The sequence below is a fragment of the Polypterus senegalus genome, chromosome 3, assembly GCF_016835505.1.
Source record: "Polypterus senegalus isolate Bchr_013 chromosome 3, ASM1683550v1, whole genome shotgun sequence".
NCBI lineage: Eukaryota > Metazoa > Chordata > Cladistia > Polypteriformes > Polypteridae > Polypterus > Polypterus senegalus.
Window position 1 is genome coordinate 155,717,542 of NC_053156.1, and position 23,844 is coordinate 155,741,385.

Consider the following 23,844-nt stretch of genomic DNA (forward strand, 5'->3'; position numbering starts at 1 on the left):
TGACACTCCCTCTTACTCACTCAGATCCTCATCTGCAGCTCTACTTTCTGTACCACACATCAGACTCTGTTCTATGGGAGCTTAAGCGTCTCTCATAGTGCTCCTGAAATAGGGAATTCTTTTCCCTCTCATATACGGCAGCAAACTGGTATATCAATTGGGAGTTTTGCACTGTTACTGCCATTTATCTTTGTTTGTTTGCTAATTATTGCTTTTTGATTTATCATTCTCTTGTTTTAATTTTACTAATGTTGTTTAATTTTATTGTAAGGTGACCTTGAGTGCTAAGATTATAAAACAGGATTTTCTAATGGCCAAATATAACCAAAACAATTGTTCAGCCTTACCTATGAAATGTAATCCCCCAGGATCTGGTTTGGAGCATACAGTGGTTTGTACAATCCCAAGCAGCACATTATTCATTACTTCACTCCGCAGCAGTGTCACTCGCAATATGGCGGCAACGTTGAGGTACGATGCTGGTCATACGGTGTCTAGTAATTCTACTTCTATGTAGATATCGGGCGGTGACATGACACCAATGGGGTCAAGAGAGAGGAGCAGGGAACACGGTAGTCCGAAGGAGAAATAGGACTCGAGAAAAGTGGTGTGTGGGTGTATGGGAGGCAGCAGGCAGCATGGGGAAGAGTTTGGAAGAGGACGAATAGGAATCGAGAAATGCCATGTGGGCTGCATGTGGGCGGGACCGGGTTTGAAGAGGAAGCAGGACGAACCAGAAGAGAAATATATATAAGAGATTATTGTTATTTTATCATTTTATAGAAAAATAAGTTTACAGAAGATTTGCACATTAAATCTCATTGTGCCATAAAAGAACAATAAGGGAACTCAATTCAATTCAATAAAAGAAAGCCATATTTACAGATGTTGATGACTGGCTTCTAGGTCGGTTTAGATTTTCAAGAGCTATCCTCTTGGAGTTGTGTGCTGTTAGAATACTAGGATGTACTGTATACTTAATATAGTTTTTAAGATGAAATGCACTAAAGTATGCATATTACATCATACAGATAAATTGTTAGCTTCATTTAAATTATGTATATTGTTAATAATTAATCGTGTGGGGGGGGATGCAGTGGCACAGCAGTAGCATTGAGCTGACCCCCATCCAGGGATCCATGCTTTATGCTTGCTGGGACTGGAGTGACCCAGGATGGATAGATGGATGGAACAATTAAACACATATTATGAAAATTTTTCAATGATCCTTAAAAGTTTTGGTGAATTGGCATTGCCGACCCACACAGAATAAAAGGCAGTGTGCTCCATGGTTACTCTCTCAGGTGGGCGCTAGCATATCATAACCTCTTCAACAAATAGCATGAGTTTTCCGCATTTGACTTATACGACCGACATTATAAAATACCAGAAATTATACTGTAAAATCAAGTCCCGATAGATACGGTATTACATCGAGGATCGTGCACATCCCAGCAAGCATCTTGTGGGAGGCAGGAACAATCCCCCCATGTTTAATACATGCTTTAATTTGTTTTTTAATGTGTTTAATACATGCTAAAATGTTCAGAGAGCTGTAATATCATGAATGTAATGTATTTTGTATGGAGTTCAGAGTGCCTGCAAACTCCTGTCTGCAAAAAAGCCCAAACTGATTCACACACATAGAACACATAGAATACAAAGCATTTAACATGCTACTTTAGTTATGATGGTATTTGAGACATTCTAGGACATTAAATATCAATTTTAAGAGGAAGTTTACAACGTTCTACTTTAATGACCAAATAAACTATGAGAGTAAAGTCAACATTTCAACCTTTTTTCTTCACTGTGTCCCAATTGTTTTTCTTTTCTCTGTGCCCTAATACGCTTCCGTATGACACTCTGATGGTTGGCTACAAATTGCTTTTAATTAATACTGTGATATCTGACCAGTTTTTTTATTTCAGGCACTGTGTGATGTTCTGAACTTGAACTTTTGAGTGTCTCCGCCATTCTGTATCACTTGATCAGCGTTGTTTACACCACTGCTTAAGCCAACAAATAGTACATTTTCCCTTGGGTGTACTTTGCATTCACTGAATTTCTTCTTTTTTCCCTATGCTTTTGCCTTTATCTTTTCTTAAACGCAAAACTTAAAGGGCTATTTATATTAATTTGCATACTCAAAGGGACATAATATTTGGAGGAGTCGGGGTGGGGCGGCAGGCGCATGCACGTGTGTTAAATTTCATGCTGACCGGGATTTATGGAGCAGAAGTGCGTGGAAGTTGGCTTACATACGATTTTGTGCATCTGAAATTGTTTGTACGTACGCACATTTCCACTTTTGTCCGAATGTCATGTTTTAGTGTGAATTCTACACACACCATTATCCATGAGACCCCAGTATATTACGCAGGCATGAGAAGTTCACACATTTAAGGAAAAAGATCAAATCAGTCTATAGGCCTTAGTATATTCAGAAGAAATTAACATCTCTTATTAAAAAGCTATGTGATGTGCAATTCCCATCTGTTGCAGTCTCATCTGGCTGTCCCAAAACCTACAAGGTATTTTTGTTGACTGTGTGATAAAAAAAAAATTGAATTAATTTTTAGCATCAATATTCCTGTTTTTGAATAAATCAAACTGTCTGTATTACTTTGATAGACTTTAAATATTTTCTTTTTTTTCCAGATGTTCAAGCTTTTTGGTGCCAAATTTAAATTACCTGGAACCAAATCATACATCTGTGCTTCCTGAGTTAAAATCCCTGGCCTTACAGTTACATTTTATATTTTAAGTAAGTAACTTATACTTGAATTGTACAGTGAAAATATTACAGACTGTTTTTTTACAATCTGCTGCCTAATATTTGTCTGAAGGATTTCTTTAAGCTGTGACAATGCTTGGGCAGGTTGGTAACTAATACAGTTCCCATCCAATAAGATGTGAGAGAGGGCTTTCTGGAGATTTACACCAGCTGATTCTGTTGAAAAAGCTTACACCATGTGGCTTTGTAGCACACTGAAATTGTCATCTACTACAAAATACAGATTCAAAAAAGTCTTAAATTAGGAACAGAATTCTCACAAACAGTCAATAGCTATTTTACTAGAATGGGCAAGCAACTTTTTTGCTTCAAAAATGAAAAACAAAGATCCTTCATCCCATGCATCTTCTGAGCCTACTTCTCCACTACTGAGTTGCAGAGAATTAGGGCCTATCCTGCTAGTGTCATACACAGAGCACACATCAAATCTGTGCCTGCATTTATCAATCTCAATTACTCCTAGGATATTCAACTAAAAATCTGACTAGGATAAAAATTTGTCCTATCACAGAGTGGGACAAAAGAAATATTAATGAAACATCCTATTCTCATTTGCAACAAGGAGAACAAGGCCATGTTTTAGAATGAACAATGTCACTATTTTACACAAATTGGCACTCATGCTAACATTTTGTAGTTTTCCTATACTAACATTAAGGCTTTAGATAATAATAAAACATAATAGGGTAGGATATTATGCTAAGCTGCACATAACTGTTGCCATTTTGCAACAAGATTAAGAATAATACTGTAACAAGCTTTAACACTATCTCAGATGGAATGGTGGGGAAATGTGTACATCTGTGTACTACCTCATGCAATGTAAGGGCATTCAAAGTTTCATCCAAAATTTGAGAAATGGTGATTTGTGACATACCCAAATCATTGCTATTATAAAGCTGAATTTTTCATGTACCCAAAAACCATAACGTTACCAACACTTTAATTTCTGCTAACAGCAAATAGCTTCTCCTCATAGATGGAGAGATCACATAAAATGCAAGATTTGTTATGAATTAAGAAGATTTGATTAATGACACATGAATAAATGTTCACTATTGAGTCATGCCACATCAGATTATTATGCAGGCATTAGCAAATTGGACATTTAAGGACAATTATCAAACCAGAATGTAGGCCTTTGTATAACATCTCTGTTAAATTGATGTCTTTTTATGAGTCCATTGCTGTCCAGCATTTCAAGAACATTCCACCTTTTCTGGGATGTACATACCAATCTCTGCCTGAACACCATCTTTTAGATACCTCCTAGTAAGATAAGAAAGCTAAAACCCGGGGATGTTTTGAGTAGTTTACTAAATTAGGAAAATTAATAAAATGCTTTTACTCCTACTCATTTAAGTGGGACCAAATTTGTATCAGTCTGAGATTTTTGAGCCAGTTAGGTTGGGCTTACTGCACTTGATAAATATGATGACTACTGTGGATGGGAAAACAGTAAATTTTACTGCCTAAACAATGTGATATCTTCTTTCAGTAGATAAAAAGTAGAAACACTAAAAAAGAAAGGTTTGCTGGGGTAAGTTCTCATTTTTTGATATTCTATCCTATCTTTAGGATATCTTTATTCTAATGTGGACATCTAAGGTGTAAGCTTTGAAAAAATATTAAAAACTGCAAAAGTTCCCCATGCTTTCATCATTTCTAGATAGTATAGTGTAAAACACTGTAATAATAAAGAACACAATCACATAAAGGTTTGGGGTTTTTAGCCGCGTAGGCTATACTGTAACAAAAAATCCGTCAGTAGTTCCAAATAACTCAAAGACATAGAGGATAGGTAGACGGACAATTTATGGGGTCGGACCGGAAATTAAACAGTGGGGTGCTGGGAAAATCGTGGTGCTGAATGGGTGGCTCATTGTCATCACATGGGGACCAGAGAGAACAAAGGAACCCAGAAGTGCTGCGGCTCTTTGGATCGTCCAGGCGGTATTATGGTGGCGGCGCCTCGTTCTTTCTGAGGAAATAAGAAGAAGGAAATAAGAAGAGAAAGGTTAAAACGCTGCTGTTGTCCCTTGGAACGACTTTTTGCGGTGCGTGTCAGGTCTTTAAACTGCTCCCCATGATTGCGTGCGTGACAACACGTATACAGTGGTACCTTGAGATACAAGTACCCAATGTACAAGTTTTTTGAGATACGAGCCATCACTAGGTCGATTTTCTGCCTTGAGTTACGAGCCAAAATTCAAAATACGAGCCATCAAAGAGCTTGTCGCCACACATTCCGAGGAACAGATGACAGAGGAGTTGATGGAACTACAGACGCAGCAACATACGGAGGTTCTGCAGGAGATCAATATCGCGGAGGAGGTTATCTCTTAAAGTGAGAAAAAGGAAGTGTTTGCAATGTGGGAAAAAGTTTCAAACTTTTTGCAATCTGTGACTGAGAAGATGCCTTATCACATTCACTGTGCATTAGAGTTATTATCAAAGTCCTCCTCAAACCGCTGCTTGAACTTAAGTTTTGCAGACCTGATTCATCTCTTGAGATTAGCTCTGGCAACTCTATAGGCTGACATGTCTCCTGATGTAAAGGCTGTGTTCCTCGCCTTCAGCAGCTGCTTGACTACATTATTCATCCATGGTTTCTCATTTGAGTATACTCTGATCCTTTTGTTAACAGTGCCATTGCCCACACAGTCATTCATTTATGACAGCTGAATTATATGTATCTAAATCTGTCTGAATAGAAAATATATTCCAATCCATGTAGTCATGCTGGTTGGTTTAGTACTCTTAACAAGTGTTTGTGCATAGAGACAAGAAACAAAGAGAGATGGTCAGACTGTCCAAGGAAGAGGTATGATTTAACCTTGTAGGCATCTTTTATGTTTGCATAAACACGATCTAAGATGTTTTTCCCTCTAGTTTTACAATTTACATGTTTGTATAATCTGGGAAGTATATTCTTAAGATTTGCAAGTTTTAAATCCCTGGCAATCCCTGGTGTGTGTTATGTTGTTTACTAAAAATATCATATAATCACTCAAGCACTAATTTAACATTAGTCTGCGGTAGCTTGTATACTGCCATGACAATAACAACTGTATGTTCTTGGGCAATAAAAATGATCATCATCTTAGCATTAGATAGTCCAAGTCCAGGGAGCATAACTTGTTGATTAGGATTATATTAGTGCACCAAGCATCACTAATGTAAATACAGAGTCCTCCTCCTGTTTTCTTACAGGAGTTAGCCATTCTCTCAGTGTTGCAGAGCATGCAAACTGCTGGCTCAGCTACAATGTCCAGAATTCCGGGATTCAGCTATGTCTCTGAGAAAATTAGAAGGCAGCAGCCCTTTGTAGTTTTGTGTGTGTTTATTGTTGTTTTATGCTCATCCATTTTGTTGACGAGTGATCAAGTGTTTGCAAGAAGAGCAATAGGAAGAGGGGTTTTTTGTGGATCAGCTTTTAACGTAGCTAGTGAACCTGCTCGTTTATCCGTCTTTTGCTTCCTCTCCCTGCACCAACTCCCTCAGTAAGAGTCAACATTAGTCCAAGTGATCTGAGAATCTGCAGTAATGCTTCCAAGTTACCATAATGATTTGTGCTGTTCAAACCGATACATAGAAGCTTTTGGTTACTGTAATAAATGTTCACACGTATTTGTAAGACCATAATAGTCCGTATTAAAAATGTTATTAACATAGGAAGTCACAGCATCTGTGCACGCCACCAATGTAGTTTATATTTTAAGAAAGGCGCTATATTGCGCCTGACCCGGCACAGACTGGACATGGGAGGCACGTATAAAATAAAAGACTTTTTATTTTTTTTTCAGCTGGAGGGCAATTCTTCCCTGTAATCCCTCCAGCCACAAAACAGTCCCAAGCACAAAACACAAGCAAACCACTCCTCTCTCTTTAACCACCACTCCTCCCCAAGCTTTGTCCTCCATCCACCCAACTCGGTTCGCTGAGTGGTGGTTGCTGACTTCTTTTATAGTCCACCCAGAAGTGCTCCAGGTGTTTGATCGCCGAGTTCCGGCTGCACTTCCGGGTGTGACAAATATGCTGCTCACATGGGCTCAGGAGTCCCAGGTACAGCACCCTGCCTACGGGTCCCAACAGGGCTGCACCCAACTCTAATTCCCATGGAGTCCTGTGAGAAACTGAGACACTGCTCCAACCCAGGGGGGCGGCCATCTAGCGTCCATGGGGAGGTATTGCAGTGTCCAGGGCTGCTCCCCCTGAATATAGTGTGCAGGGATGTCATGGACCCCAGCCGCCTGCCACAATATCTTTGCCGTTTTTCATTTAGAATGCTTGTTCTTTTAGTTTCCATCATAGTCTAATTTTGCCATTTACTATATAACTAAATAAATTCTACTGGAACTTCCTTACAATACCTTAAAGAATTTGAAAAACTTCAATTAGGTCTCCATTAGCTCTCTCTGCTAAACACTTCCCATAACCTATCAGAGAAACATGTGCTGTATACTATACTGTAATCCATTGATACCCTTGGCTTTATTTCTTTTTTTGTAATATGTTGACCACAAGCAGAAACAGATCTCCAAATACAGCCAAAGTAGAGCATGGTCCCACAGGGCAGCTCTTGTGTCCTGGGTATGACGTTAAACTGCATTCAGCGCTGCAAGTGGTCCTCCAACTTGCAGGGAAATCATGTGGGTTGGTGGCAGGAGTGGCACTCCAGCCACCATAAAAAAAATATTTCACAAAGCTCCGAGGTTGCTGGATATCATGGCTGGCCTGTACACTGGTACTGTGAGTGCTGTGCAGAGTGGAGTCAGGATCTCTGTGTTTTTCCCAGTTGATTCTGGGGTTCATCAGGGGTGTGTTCTTGCTCCTACTCTGTTCAATGCTTGTATGGACTGGATTTTGGACAAGGTCGTGGGGTCCAGCGGCTGTGGGGCATCTGTTGGTGAAGAAAGATTCACGGATCTTGACTTTGCTGATGATGCTGTGATCTTCACGGAGTCAATGGAGGCTGTGATCAGGGCGCTCGAGAGATTAAGTGAGGAGTCTGAGTGTCTGGGCTTGTGAGTGTCCTGGATAGAAACCAAGATCCAGGCCTTTAATGACCTCTTGGGCACAACCATCAGCAGTGTGTCTGTTTGCAGAGAGAGTGTCGACCTTGTTGAGAGGTTTACACACCTTGGCAATGACATTCTTGTCTCTGGTGACTCTTCCTAAGAAGTCAATAGATGGATTGGGACAGCATGGGGGGTCATCAGATCACTGGAAAGAAGTGTGTGGCGCTCCCGATATCTATGCAAAAGGACGAAGGTCCAAGTATTTAGAGTCCTGGTGTTTCCTGTCTTGCTATATGGTTGCGAGACATGGACAATATCCAGTGACCTGAGACAAAGACTGGACTCCTTTGGTACTGTGTCTCTTCGGAGAATCCTTTGGGTACTGGCACTACGGCCATGTGACGCGTTTCCCCGAGGGTGATCCGGCTCGTAAGATCCTCATTGTTGGGGTCCCGAGTGGCTGGACCAGGCCAAGGGGTCGCCCACGCAACACCTGGCTGCGACAGATAGAGGGTCATTTCTGAAGGGTGGGACTGGACCGTGTGTCTGCCTGGGGTGTTGCAAACCGGGATCCCGAGTTGTTTCATCGTGTAGTGGGTGTGGCAACGCACTGTACCAGTGCATGCTCCCCAACTTGACTTGACTTGACTTGTAGTGCATAGTGGTGTTTAAGTATAATGTTTCTTTAATTTTCTACAGTTGTGACAGTTTAATCAAACTAAATGTTATTATGCCATGTTAGGTTATTTTAGAAGTGTGTGTCATAAAATAAAAATTTACTGAATACAGATTAATACAAGCTAAATTTATTTTCATCTAGTAAATTCTGTTTTTTATTACGCAGCTCGGGAATCTAGTTCTGAAAGAAATGAATGCAGAGCAGTCACCAGTAACACTGAGTCATAGTACAGTTTAGAAATTATTTTGCCACTGTTTACAATCTTTTTGCTTTTTTTTGTGTGTGCCACTTAATGTGACAGACAGGCACAAACACATCTTTGCAGTAAACTGCATCGCAAGTAAGTAGCTAGGTCAGCAGCTGGCCACTAGGCTGAGTGGTTAAATACACTGTTTGGACAGTAATTCCCAGCATTCTAAGTATGTGTCTAAGCCAGCATTTCCCAAACTATGGGTCGAATATTGAGTGGGCCCGGAAACATAAGACGATATTCTGACCGATCGGGCTTTTTTTGTTTTTGTGACATTCTTTATCGCGTTGTGTTGTGTTCGTTAGCGTCCGCCCTTATAATCTTTTTAAAAACAATTATTAACGTTTGAATATAATAATGGAAAAGTGGTTGAAATGGATAGCAAAAACTACGTCGCCACCGCCGGTTGATTGTGATGAAAAGACAGAAGATGTTCTTATAAATGACAAAAGTGGCACTGAGGCTGACTTCCAAGCTCCCTCAACGAGTTCGCATGAATCCAAACGACGGAAAGTTGTAGGAAAATATGACCCTGAATATCTAAAACTAGGATTCACTTGGAATCATGATACGATAGATCTGCGTCCTCAATGCGTGATTTGCTACGAAATATTAGCGAACGAAAGTATGCTCCCAAGTAAGTTGACGCGTCATATAGAAATGAAGCATTCCCATTTTACGAATAAGCCAGTAGATTTTTTTCAAAGAAAATTGTTGGATATGAAATCTTCAAAAAATATTGTTTCACATTTCATTAATATTAATGAAAATGCTGTATATGCCTCGTACCTCATTAGCTTAAGGATCGCCAGAGCAGGAAAGCCTCATACCATTGGCAAAGATTTAGTGTTACCATCGATTAAAGATGCTGTTGGAGCGATGTTTGGAGAAAAAACTGTTGCACGACGAATCGACGAAATGACTGAATGGGCAGAGGACGAATTAATCCGGAGGGTATTTTGTAGTAAATATTATACGTTACAACTAGATGAGTCTACTGACGTGCAAGGCCTATTTCAACTACTTGTTTTTGTGCGTTATATATGGCAAAACAACGAGCATGAAGATATCTTGTTCTGCAAGTCAATTAGTCGTGGAACGGCCGAGGAAATTTTCAATGTAATTGATTCCTATATAAAAGAGAAAGGTTTACAGTGGAAGAACTGCTTCGGTATATGCACTGACGGTGCGCGGGCTATGTGCGGGAAAAATAGCAGTGTTGTTACAAGAGTTCTTAAACAAAGCCCCTGTGCTTTGTGGACACACTGTAGCCTTCACAGAGAAGCACTGGTTTCAAAAGCATTACCCAATGATTTCAAAACAGTACTAAATACAGCTGTGAAAATTGTAAATTATATTAAAACAAAACCCTTACAAGCACGTTTATTTCAAAAGCTGTGTGAAGAAATGGGTAGTCTTCATACATCTCTTCTTCTGCATACGGAGGTACGTTGGTTATCCAGGGGGAAAGTACTGACACGATTAGTGGAATTACGCAATGAAGTTACAATTTACTTGGAAGGAAAAACTGAATATATTGAATCTATACTGCACAAAAAATTCATTCTCAAGCTCACATACTTGGAGGATATTTTTTTGAAATTAAACGAATTCAATTTGATTTTGCAAGGTTCAAGCGAATCAGACATTTTTGTAGTTCACGATAGAATTCGAGCGTTTATGAAAAAGCTTATGTTGTGGAAAAGTTGAATTGAGGATGGCAAGTATGATTGTTTTGAAACTCTTGAAACTTTTATTATAGAAAACCAAGTGCAGCCAAAGACGAACGTACTGTCTGCAATTTCCACTCATTTGTCATTGTTAAAAAATAACTTTGATGCCTATTTCGGGGAAGAGATGAAAAAGCTCGACTCGTTGAATTGGATTTGTAACCCATTTCAAGACCGCCTACCAAGTAGTATGTCAACAAAAGCAAGTGAAGAACTCATTGATTTATCAGAAGATACGAGTATGTCACTGAAAAATAGTTTAAATCGCAAGCAGTTAACGAAATTCTGGCTCTCAGTTGCTGGGAACTATCCTTGCCTGTTTGATGAAGCTCTAAAAGTCCTCCTACCCTTCAGTACCTCATATCTATGTGAGGTCGGATTTTCGGCTATGATCAGCATTAAAACTAAATACCGAAATAAATTGGACGTATCAAACTCACTGCGATTTAAAGTAACTAAAATTGAAGTTGATGCTAAAGCTGTAATGACAAAAAATAGGAAACAAATACACCTTTTAATTGAAATAACAGTCCTTGTAGGTATTTAAGTAATAAAAAATTGTAACTTAAAGTTGTTTTTTTTCTTATTTGAAAAGTCCTTCATTCATATTGGTGACGCTTAAATTTCCATAGTGACTGTTTGTGAGCTAAAGTACAATATATGTTGTCTGTGATGATAACAAATTAATGTCAAATGAAAAAAATACTTTAAACAAAATAAACAGCCCGAACAAAAAAGACACCATTAAGTAGTTCCGCGACTCGCTACTAAGCGTTACCAATATTTTATGCCCCCTTTTTAAGACGGCTAAGAGGTGGGTCCCGAATTTGGCAGTTTTTGTTAGGTGGGTCGGAGCCCAGTCAACTTTGGGAACCACTGGTCTAAGCTATGCTGTCTCAGGGAGAATAGCTGGGAGGGGATCAGCACTCTGAAGGACTCCTCAGCAGAGACTAATAATAATGTCTAATAATTTTCAGTTAGTGACGGATTTTTTGTCATCATTATGCCTTTTCTATATTCAAGAGGTATCGTTTTATTATGAGAAGCTATAGGATGTTTAAGCATGAGATTGACATAGTTTACATACAGTATGTTACTGTGAAGCTCAGTTTAAGAAAGGCAGATGTCACATGGTCAAAAGTGTTTATTAGAAACACATGGTTCAAATGGAGCTCCATACCAAGGGCCATTTTATATTTTTTCAATTTCAGAATAATCGCACCAACAGTTGTCACCTGTTCACCAAGCCTCTTGCCGATGGTCTTGTAACACATTCAATCCTTGTGCATATCTACAATTTTGTCCCTGACCTCCTTTGACAGCTCTTTGATCTTGCCCATGGTGGTGGAGAGGTTGGAATGGAAGAAATTGATTCTGTGGACAGGTGTGCTTTATACACATAACGAGTTGAAATCAGGAGTATCTGTATGTGATTGATTGATTGATTGTAATCTGTGTGACTTTGTTTTTGACTTTCTTTTTTAGTTCATCAATTAATTAATGGACATATATTGTTGGTTTCCATTTATGTTTAATCAGTTGTAGCAAACTGCGACTTCTAGGAGAGTACGGAGGTTGCCACCAGATTTGCGTATTAATGAAGCCGCTACACTTTTAAAATAATGGACAGATAGAATCAGACAAAAAATGCCCAAATAGATTAAATATATCCAGAAAAAAAAAAAAAAAAAATATATATATATATATAGTGCATCCGGAAAGTATTCACAGCACATCACTTTTTCCACATTTTGTTACAGAATATTACAGCCTTATTCCAAAATGGATTAAATTAATTTTTTTCCTCAGAATTCTACACACAATACCCCATAACAACAACGTGAAAAAAGTTTACTTGAGGTTTTTGCAAATTTATTAAAAATAAAAAAACTGAGAAATCACCACTGTCCTTAAATCTAGAGGCAGCGCACAATTCTTCTCAATTACGAACGTCCATTTGATAAAGGGGTTTAGCTGCTGAAGATGAAGTTGATCAATAAATGAACAAATCAAAAATTCCTGCCACCTCCTTCTCTTCAGGTTTTATGTGTACAGTGCCTACAATCCCACAAGCCTCTTTGCATCCATGCATACCTGTTTAAGGACACAGATGCATTCAACAAACAGCAAACAGGACATGCCTATAAACAAATGAAACCCCCTATGTGCACCGCTACACAGTTTCTTCCTTATGTTCTGTGTGTTTTAACAAGTTGGCATTTATATGTGTATCAGTTCTGTATTTAGTACTTAGTATAATCTATTATATTTTAACTAATAATTGTTCACATCTCATTATTTTAATTTTTTGAATAGCACTCTTAACCAAGTGTAGGAGCCCAGCATTTACACAAAATAAGTTGTATTGTATTGTACCTTAATCCATTTATATGTGGTTCTCTTTGTGAATAAAGATTTTCTAATGGCCATCAACCTTTGCTTATACCTCAACTGTTCTACTATATTCTAGTGTAAAGATCCTTAAGGAAGACCTCAAACTGACCAATAGGACACATTATTTGTCCTTTTCAAACACAACAGACGCATAATTCTGGAATAGCTTGAGATTTGAAAGATGTCATCCCCAAAAATTAACAAATGCTGAAATAATTCTGATTATTATGGATATAATAATGCAAATAAAACTGTCTTAAAAAAGTTCAAAGCTAATAATTTACCAAACATTTTATGTGTAAATTACTCAGTACCTCAAATAAATTGATTTAATATAATCTACTATAGTTTTACCACTGTCCTGTATATAAAAAAGACATTTGCATTGTGCAGTTATTGAATGACATGCTGTTGCTATGATTAGGACGGCCAAAGCAGAGCTCCAAAGTTCTGACCAATTAGACATTGGTGTGTGTGTCTTTGTGATGGACTCACATTCTGTTCAGGGATGTTCTGTGACTTGCACTCCATGTTAGGGGGGTTGGCTCTAAATTCCCACCATCCTGAAGTTAATTTATTGGGTTAGAAATGTAGGTAAAAAGTGAGGCCATCCTAAAGAATGTCTGCCTTGAGCTTCTTTAGAATAGTGGGAACACAGTATACAATACTGTCTAGTGAGGCAAATGAATTATTGCACATTTCAATGCCCACAATTCAACTGTAACTTTACAGTAAACAAGTTAAATATGGATACATGGCGCAATATTCAGGTATGTTTGGGAACTTGGTTAACTGATTTCAAAATTGGTACATTTAAAATTTTTTTCATTTTGTTTATTTAATTGTTGGCTGGGATTGGCTCCGTCAGACCCCTGTGACCCTGTAGTTAGGATATAGCAGGTTGGATAATGGCTGGATGGATAATTCATTAAATACTAAGATGTCGTGTCCTTATCTTATAAAATATAGTTTTTGCAAATATGAGTTATATTATGAAACAAGAGTGATAACAGAATGTACATTAGAATGTGCTTAGAACACTTAGCCCTACAATGCTTGCCCATCCTATCCACTTAATTCATCCAAAATAACATCAGGTCAAGTTGGGATGGTCCCTTAAATCCTACTGTTTACCACACTACCTGATAACTTATTCCATGTGTATATGGATCCGTTTGTGAAGAAAAACTTTGTAATGTTTGCATGAAATGTATCCTTAAAAGCGTCCGACTAGACTAGAACTGTCTGTGTTCTTGATGAACTCTTTTTAAAGTAACAGTCTCGATCCACTGTATTAATTCCCTTCATAATTTAAAAATACTTCAGTCATTTTCTTTTCTTTTGTTTAAACCGAAAAGGCTCAATTCTCTTATTTTTTTCTTCATAATTAATCCCCTGTAGACCTGGAATCAGCCTATTTGTCCTTCTCTGGGCTTTTGCTAGCATTGCTATATCATTTTAGTAGGCTTGAGATTAAAGCTGCACAAAGTACTCCAGATGAGGCCTCACAAGTGTGTTATAAAGTTTGAGCCTAACCTACTTGGACTTGTTCTCTACACATCATGCAATATATAACTAATGTTCTTTTAGTTTTCTTAACGACTTCTGAACACTGTCTGGAAGCTGATAGTTTTGAGTCCACTATGACTCCAAAATCCTTCTCATAAGGTGTAGTTTCAATTTGCAGACCTCCCATTGTGTTTTCATACCTAACATTTTTACTTCCTACGTGTAAAACTTTACATTTACTTACATTAAATTTCAGCATGGTGGCGCAGTGGGTAGCACTCCTGTCTCGCAGTTTGGAGACCCCGGTTCGTTTCCTGGGTCCTCCCTGCGTGGAGTTTGCATGTTCTCCCCGTGTCTGCTTGGGTTTACTCCGGGTGCTCCAGTTTTCCTCCCACAGTCCAAAGACATGGAGGTTAGGTGCATTGGCGATCCTAAATTGTCCCTAGTGTGTGCTTTGTGTGTGTGTGCCCTGCGGTGGGCTGGCGCCCTGCCTGGAGTTTGTTTCCTGCCTTGCGCCCTGTGTTTGCTGGGATTGGCTCCAGCAGACCCCCGTGACCCTGTACTTAGGATATAGCGGGTTGGATAATGGATGGATGGATGGATACAGTAAATTTCATCTGCCACAAATCTGTCCATGCATTACATGTATGAGTAGTGTACATAAAATACATATTTTTAATAGCATTTTACAGTCTCACATAGTTAATCCAAATAGGTTTGTTGTGGCTGAAACAGTATTTCACTGATGGTAGATTCCTATTCTAGTGATGGTCTATAGATAGTTGTAGATGAATTGTTTTAAACATAATAGTTTTGTTGGAGGAACTCAATGGAGAGTTAAAATCTGTGTAATGTGACAAGTTTCCAAGTGTACATGCAACTCTGCTGGTGTTTCAGTAATCTGTACTTGTTTGATAGATATGTAAACGAGTCCAGTAGATGCAAGTTGAAATAAGCATTGTATGCATACCATTATAACATAACATAATGCAACATTATATAACACTCTTAAGCCTGTTTCAAAGCCTATCCAGGCAGTATTGGGCACATATCCGGAGCTAACCTTAGATGAGGTGTTGGTCCTTAGCAGGACACATCTGAGCTGAAGCTATGTCTTCATGTGTTTAGGACTGAGGAAGAAAACCAGAGTGGCCAAAGAAACACTAATTGAAACATGGGGGGGGGACATTATATAACACTTATACTGTCAAAACTGCTAGCTTTTTATCATTATTATCACTGCACCATCAGCAAGTGTTTTATTATTATTATTATTATTATTATTGGTGACAATAATAATGTATTGTGTACAATCATTGAGAAAATAAAAAAGTGAAGAATTATATTTTTCAAAATGAAAAAAACTACCAGGTGTCGAAAAAGCAAATTGTCTTGTTGGCATCTTTACCTGATTTAATTAAACGTTATGCAAACAGAATAGACTCAAGGATGTAAAGCAAGAGACCTGAGGGTAATTTGGGGATTCCCAAAGCTTTACCTTATAGAGTAGACAGCTCTGGTTTATTCAGCACACCACATCATGTACTGCGCAGAGACTGAGGTATGGATTTAAAAATAATATAATTCAGAATTACCCAGCTCTGCAACAAAGGTTATCTCATGAAGGCCAATGTCTCAAGGGTAAAGCTCTTCCTTCTTAAAAGCAATGACTGCCAGTTTCTTTTTTCCCCTGAGTATGCAGACCCTACTGCAGCCTATGGCCTCGGGCAAGGAAGGCAGAGTGAGCTTATGCTGTCTAGATGAACTGTCCTGGATTTTTTTGCTGGCTGATCCTTTTGTTTCAGATGTTCATTCATTAACCTTAGAAAAGGCTAATTTTAAGCTGATGCTTATACTTCACACTTTGTACATTTCATAAGCCATAAGGATAAGCAGATTATAGTGTACACACAGGCAATGTATTTATTTATTTTTTTATTTCATTGTAGTAAAAGGCTCAAGAGTAGCATTTTGATGGCACTGGTGTGATAAAAATAGGTTCAACACTAGGCTTGTTTAAAGTGATTTAGCAATATTAAAAGAAACAAAACGCTGGCTGGGATTTTTTGCAAAATATCTAGATTAAAGTAAACATCAGAAATGCTTTTATGTCAATTTCTAGTTTAATGTAATGCAGCACAGTTGTAAAACATCATAAACAATCCCTTTTAATAATGTCACTTTTGAAGTATTTTACTATTTGTTATGTTATATATCAAATGTAATTATAACTTACAGTACTGTATGTACAATATATTGTATCTTAGCGAAATTATCCCACACCACGTTTCTCCTATTGCCGTGTCTATTTTCCTATGTCCCAAATTAGGAAAATCAGGTTTGTAAATGGAAGGCTTTTTAAACTTGCCTTGTTTATGGGGAATACATAGTTATGACATACTGTATGTCATGCCTCCATCACTAATTACAAAACAATGCCTGTTAACTTCAACTCTCAAAAAATGTGGCAAAATATTACAAACACAATAGCCAAATTCAAGTTTTACTGATTAAAAAATAATTGCTAATAGTATGAAACTGCATGCAACATAACATTTTCAAATTCATGTAATCCAATTCTGGTTTAAGCAGTCAGAGCATAATCTGACAGCATGGGGCAGTGATGTCAATATTGTTATTGTACCATTATAAGAGAAACAATGCTCAGCTGCTGTAAAGTGGCTGTCCAGTACAAACTAAGAATTTGATTTCTTTTACATTATTTCTTGTCATTGTGCTGTACTAACAGACATTAAGTATGAAAATGGCCTCAGTTGGATTCTGATAACCATTTTGGTAGCATACCTGTAGTTGGTTTCCAGTCATCACAATGTACTATGTAGGACTAACCTCTTCATAAAGCACTTTGGGGCTCTTAAGCCTTCCAGACACTACAGTCTTCTCTAGGTTTCTACAAATTTTTCGGCCTGGTTTTTTTTAAGGATGTGGGAAGTAGAGGTGCTGGGGTTAGCAGCAAAAACTAGTGAATGACAAATACACTACAGTACATCACATAACATTAGCATATTCACTTCACATATTGACCCACATCATTTGAGCACAAAAGGGCATAACAGATATTTTACACATCTATCAATTACAAAAAACCTAAAGCTTTGAAAGTCAATGGACACTTTAATTTGCTTATAACAGCTGCCTTACATTTATTAAAGTCAGCCCTTTCATCTTAGAAGCGATATCAATCTTCAGAACAGAGAAGGAAGCAAAAGTTAATCATCAACCTAGTTCCAGCAGCACTCAGGCCGTATTTATACCAGGATCCTTTGCTAGTTGTAGCAGCACCCCAGAACTAAGAACAGGAGGAACTTTAACTCACTGCTGCAGGACTAACAATCATGCTTTCTCAGGAAAACTTTTTCAAAATGCTAATTTCTCCTGTTCATTTCAACCAAAGTGGCTTGATAAATGGAAGTGGATACCCTATGTGGTACAAGCAGGCTGTTTTTTCCTTTTTTACATGTCTCCAGACTGTGTAGCAAAAACTATTGGCATTATATCAATATTAGCAGATTTTCCACCAACTTTGTTTTTCACAAGCACCATTTCACAAAGATGATGTTGTGGAGTTAGAGTAAATGCCACTAAGCAGCATGATCATGCAAGTATAATCTGCTGTCCATTAATGTTCCATCCATCAATCCATTTTCCAACCCGCTGAATCCGAACACAGGGTCACAGGGGTCTGCTGGAGCCAATCCCAGCCAACACAGAGCACAAGGCAGGAACCAATCCCGGGCAGGGCGCCAACCCACCGGAGTTAATGTTTCATTTGTTATATTGATTTTGTATTTTTATTTATCTTTACCACCTATGGCCGTGATTTGGATTCAGGAGGTCTGTGAATGTTATGTATGTAATGGATGTACATATATATGTTTGTTATGAATGAGTAGTACGTCTATCTTGCCAAACCCTCGGGTGTGTCGTATGAATACTGATTGTTACTTCCTGCACTATATTTTGTGGCTTCCCATGTCTCTAGAATTATGAAGCAGGTTCTAAAATGGACAGAAAGTTAAATGGCCTTGAGTGAATGTATGTGCTTAATAAAAAATACTAATACTTACATTTAATGCATGACTTAACATTATCCATGCTTTACACTTGAAAAATAAGACTCACAGCTTAAAATTCTAATTGACCTCAGGGGATTGTTATATTCCTTTCCTTTTCTTTTTAGTACGTGAGCATTTTTAAGACATATGCATACATAAGTATGGAACAGTTCTTTGCATAAATATTTTTTAAGTACAGTCCTATTTAGTGACTTGCTGGAAGTCACACAGTGGAATGGTGAAGCAGAATGAACGGAAAACTTAACACATCTCACACCTTAGCTATTAGACCGTACTGCCTGCCCAAAGAGCAAAGATGATGATTTCCAATATGTAGTGAGTCTTGTGTTTATGAAATAGTTTCTCATAAACTATGAATATGAACTAATCATCCTAATAATTCTGCGTTTATAAATATAAACATGATCATACAGTAATTATGAACCCCATAATAGCACTTGAATGAGTGTACACACACACACCTAGCTAAGTATGTAGGTTCAAAATTATGACAGGGTGTTTATGTGTTGTCTGCTTGAGTTTTTCTCTAAGGACGTCCAATCTATTACAGGACCTACTCACACTGGACGCATTTGGAATCATCAAGTAATATAAGGTAACATAAGTACCTGGAAGGAAACATAAGCAGAAACAGGGTGACTGTTCAAGTTACACATCAACAATGACAGGATTTGAACAGGGTGCTGGATCCTTGCTAACCATAGTGACACTGTGCCACTCCTGGTGATGTAACAGATAACAACATCTTTTTTTTCACATAGTTACTGTATGTGTGTGTTTGGTCAGGTCTTGATCAGAGATGTGTTAAACCAGATTGAAGGTATTTCACCATGCCAGTTTTAACCAGGACCAATCTCAGAAAAGAAGCGGGTAGTCTTTTATATACAACTAGACATTAAGCCCGTTACAATAACGGGCGCTAGAACAGTAGTGCATAAACATTAGTAGGAACAGTCTATATTAAATGGCAAGGGACCTTGTGTATGTGGCTGTAATATGCGTCACTGTATTGTGTGCCTTTAATTTTCTCTCTCAGTAATACTGGTTTGTATTTCCGTAAAATTCCTGTAATTTTGTATGACAGTAATACAGTGGAACCTCGGCTCACGACCATAATTCGTTCCAAAACTCTTGTTCTAACCCGATTTGGTCGTGAACCAAAGTAATTTCCCCCATAGGATTGTATGTAAATACAATTAATCCATTCCAGACCGTATGAACTGTACGTAAATATATATTTTCGCTAAAAACACTTTTTTTTAATGAGTTTTAAGCACAGGGAAAAAAATTAACATTTGAAAATTTAATAAACAACCAAGAAAAGTAACATTGCAACAATGCACGCGCACACCTGTGTGTGTGTGCATCCCGCGCACGCCTGTGTGTGTGTGTGCGTCCCACGCGCGCCTGTGTGTGTGTGCGTCCCACGCGCGCCTGTGTGTGTGTGTGCGTGCGTCCGTCCTGCGCGCGCCTGTGTGTGTGCGTGCGTGCGTGCGTGTGTCTGTCGCGTGGGCGCCTGTGTGTGTGTCTGTCGTGCACGTGCCTGTGTGTGCGTATCTGTCTCACATGCGCCTGTGTGTGTGTCTGCACAGGGAATGCACAGGAGGAGACTGAACACGTGGCGTGTGACCCCACGCATGCGCACTTCACCAGAAGACACACACGGACACCTGGACGCACATAGGGGTTTTATTAAAGAGGATTTTACTATTTGCAGAGCGCCATTATATATAGAGAAACTTGTCTAAAGAAGGCATGATAACAGATTGTATTGTATGATTGTATGTGAATGTAAACAAGAAATCAATATATGAAAAGTCACAGTGTACTATATGTTGTATAAGTACATGGTATACAAAATGTGTGAAGCACTTGTATGGAATCTTGTCATAAGAGTTCAAAACAGCAGATATTATTTAACACCAACAATAACAAAACAAAAAAATCAAGTTTCTAAATCTTCTCAATTGGAGCCAGAGTCTTGCATGGTAGAACTGAGAACAGAATTGAAACCAACCCTGAGCGGGCTACAACTCATATACTATACACTATTGAGATCAGGGCCTAGGGGGATCCTCAGGTTATCCATATCTTTTTTCCCCCAGGATAAGTGGTGAAAGATATGAAAGGCAATGGTCACTTTACAGTCCTTAAGGTCCATCCAGCAGCTCCAAACAATCTGCTTTTTTCCCAGGATAAAGGGTGAGAGATGTGAGAGGCAATGATCACCTTATAGTCATTAAGGTCCACCCAGCAGCTCCGGTCCTAGCACCTGGTGTTGAGACTTTAAAATTTTTTTCTGACCTGTTGCAGGCCATTGTCTCATATACCTGCATTTAACGTTCTTGACCCCGATTAGCCCTTCATTGCAATCTCTAAGTTGACACCCCTTCACCCAATCTGCTGAGTAGAAAAATGTAAGAATCAAGACCAAATTAATATTAAACGAGTTTTGGTTATTTATTAAAGCACTATAAATTAAAATACAAATATACAAATATATATATATATATATATATATATATATATATATATATATATATATATATATATATATAGACTGTATATATATATATACAGTATACCGTATTTTTCGCTCCATAAGACACACTTATTTTCCCCAAAAGTGGGTGGAAATGTCTCTGCGCCTTAAGGAGCAAATATTGCATCACAGACTGTGATGTGTGTTACCTGACCTGTCAATGGTAGCGACAGTTGTTACAAGAGGGAGTGGTAGGCCCATCAGGAACCCCTGGGGATGCTTAACACTAGAATTACCAAAGCATAAAAAAATCTCATAAATCTGTCCCACCTTAAATCCCTTTGCAACTCTTTGTCGGCGTCTTTTGTCTTGTAAATGTGTCGATAAGCAGCAAGCAGCCTGCTATCAGATGCCCCCACAGCCGCACAGTTTTCTCAGCTCAAGTCTGTTTACCTGCATGTCAGTTGCTTAGAGTTGCATAGAGTGAGAAGTCAACTGAGGTGAACTCAAATAATGACGAGGGCTCTGCTTCAGAGAAAGAAAACACGTTGCTGTACTTTGTATATGTACACAGAAAAGCTCTGCAGTCTACTTATGACTTTACGCTGTAGGAAGATAAGTAAATAAATCAAGGTAAAGAGGTAAATAACATTCGATCTGGCTCTTATATACAAAGTACAGCGATGGCAGCTTTCACCTGCAGCTATAGACACTTCAGTACGTAAGCGACTCTCCGCGCTAGTGTTTAGATCTGGATGAGGTATGTGCCAAAAAAAAAAGTCTGACTGCATTCTTGTACCATTGCTTACGAACTGAAGTGTCAGCATGCACTTTTCATGGCATTACACATGTATTTTTTGAGCATGCCTGTGTCGATGAAACACAGGAAGCTCTGCAGTCTACTTGTGACTTTACGCTGTAGGAAGTAAGTAAATAAATCAAGGTAAATAACATTCAATCTGGCTTTTATGTAAGTAACATATAAATGTTAATGTTTGGGCACATGCACCATCCAGATCTAAACACTAACGTGGAGAGTCGCTCGTGTACTCATGAGTCTATAGCTGCAGGTGGAAGCTGACATTAGAAATGGCTTAGATGGAACTGAAGACAATATCATATATGAAGATAGCGAAGAAAGTGATATCAGCGATTGTGAGCAACTGAGCTTCATAAATTCTGACACTAATGATGAGGAGTTCTTGGGGTTTCCAGAAAACCAGAAGTCTCTCCTCATTTGTTAATGACAGTGATGATGGTTCTTAATGCTGCTGTTGACTTTACATGGTTGAAATATTATTCTGCTATATTTTATTAAATATACAGTATTAGTACACCATTTGGTTCAGAATTTTTTTTTTTTTGTTTTCCTCCTCTAAACCTAGGTGCGTCTTATGGAGCGAAAAATACCGTATATATTGCAACGGTGCTGGACAAGTTACATCAGCCAGGGATGAATCACCAAAAGAATGAGCTGGCATTACATCATATTTAGCTGGAAAACCTATAAAAATGGCAGCTCCGTACAGTCGCAGGTGATTTTTCCAACTAGTGCGGCAAAAAGCTAGCAGTTCTTTTAAAGATAGCGAGTCACCACAAACAGCCACGTAAAAAGAAAGGAATTGATCTGTTGTGTTGCTCAGTACTGATGCTACACTATAAAGACACATTCAGAGAATGTATTTGCTTATGTAAATAAAATGCATATCATCTCTATTAATGTGCTGCTTTACAGTCCACAGAAAGTGTGTTGCGTTATGCGTGTGCCTGAAGAGATGTGATATGATGAACCTGACCCATCAAATGATCAACCAAATCAGACAGTATTACAACTTCATTTGAATGTAATTAGCAGATTGTAAAAACAGGTAATCAGATGCAGCATTTATTTTTTAACCAATTCATTAAACCGTGGTCAATATCACATAGTACAGCCCTTATGTTCCTTACTTCATTGGCCGTATATCTTATAGCATCAACTATTGCATTTTGTGACTCCAGAACAGTGTCTGTCTCCGCACAGCCAGATGGTCACCCAGCAATCTCTGAGGCAGAGGTGTGTGTACAGCCAGCACCCAAAGACATACTCGGCACAGCAGCACCATCACCGCCCGAGTATCACATGGGGGTCAGCTTTTGTTATACTGTCTGAAACAGAATAAACAGACAAAGGTTTGAGACTCACCTTTTCTCATCGACTTTGATATCTGTCCACCTATTTTTTATTTTGGGAACTGTGTGACTTTCTGAAATTGAACTTTCGAGTGTCTCTGCTACACTGTATCATTCCATAACTTCCTTTTCTTGCTTATGCCACTGTTTAAGCCAACAAATAATTAATTTTTCCTTCCCTCCACTTCGCATTCACTGAAGTTCTTCCTTTTCACATGTGATTTTGCCAGTCTTTTAAGAAAACATCACACAGAAAGTGATATGTATATTGATTTGCATATTAAAATATGCAAAATTCTGGGAGGAGCCAGGGTGGGGCTATTGGCATGTGCATATGCGTTAAATTTCACACACGTTGGGATTTATACAGGGGAAGTGCGTGGAACTTGGTGTACACAGATTTATGCATCTATGCATTTTTTGTGCATACACACATTTCAGGTTTTGTCTGTATGCTGTGTTTTTGTGTGAATTCTATGCACGGTGATCTACATGAGTCCCAGGGTCTTAGAATAGTGAGAATACAACACTAAGTACTGGGTCACCCTTGAAAGGTACATATGTATGGGTGGATGATATACATTATGGTTTTATCATTTGTGGGAATGGCATTTCAGCACCATCCAAGTTGGCTCTGTTAGATGTAATCTTAACTGTATATTTTACGATAATGCTTTACTTCTTTTACATTTCATTTTTACTTTGGGTTTCTA

General features: G+C 38.4%; 1 protein-coding gene across 1 annotated transcript; it reads left to right on the forward strand.

Moving 5' to 3' along the window:
* The first annotated feature begins 9,104 nt into the window (after positions 1 to 9,104).
* On the forward strand, positions 9,105 to 11,024 carry LOC120526612 (zinc finger BED domain-containing protein 5-like). The gene is made up of 2 exons (XM_039749776.1): positions 9,105 to 10,421; positions 10,464 to 11,024. The coding sequence occupies exons 1-2, from the start codon at positions 9,105 to 9,107 to the stop codon at positions 11,022 to 11,024; spliced, it is 1,878 nt and encodes a 625-aa protein (XP_039605710.1).
* The last annotated feature ends 12,820 nt before the right edge of the window (positions 11,025 to 23,844 follow it).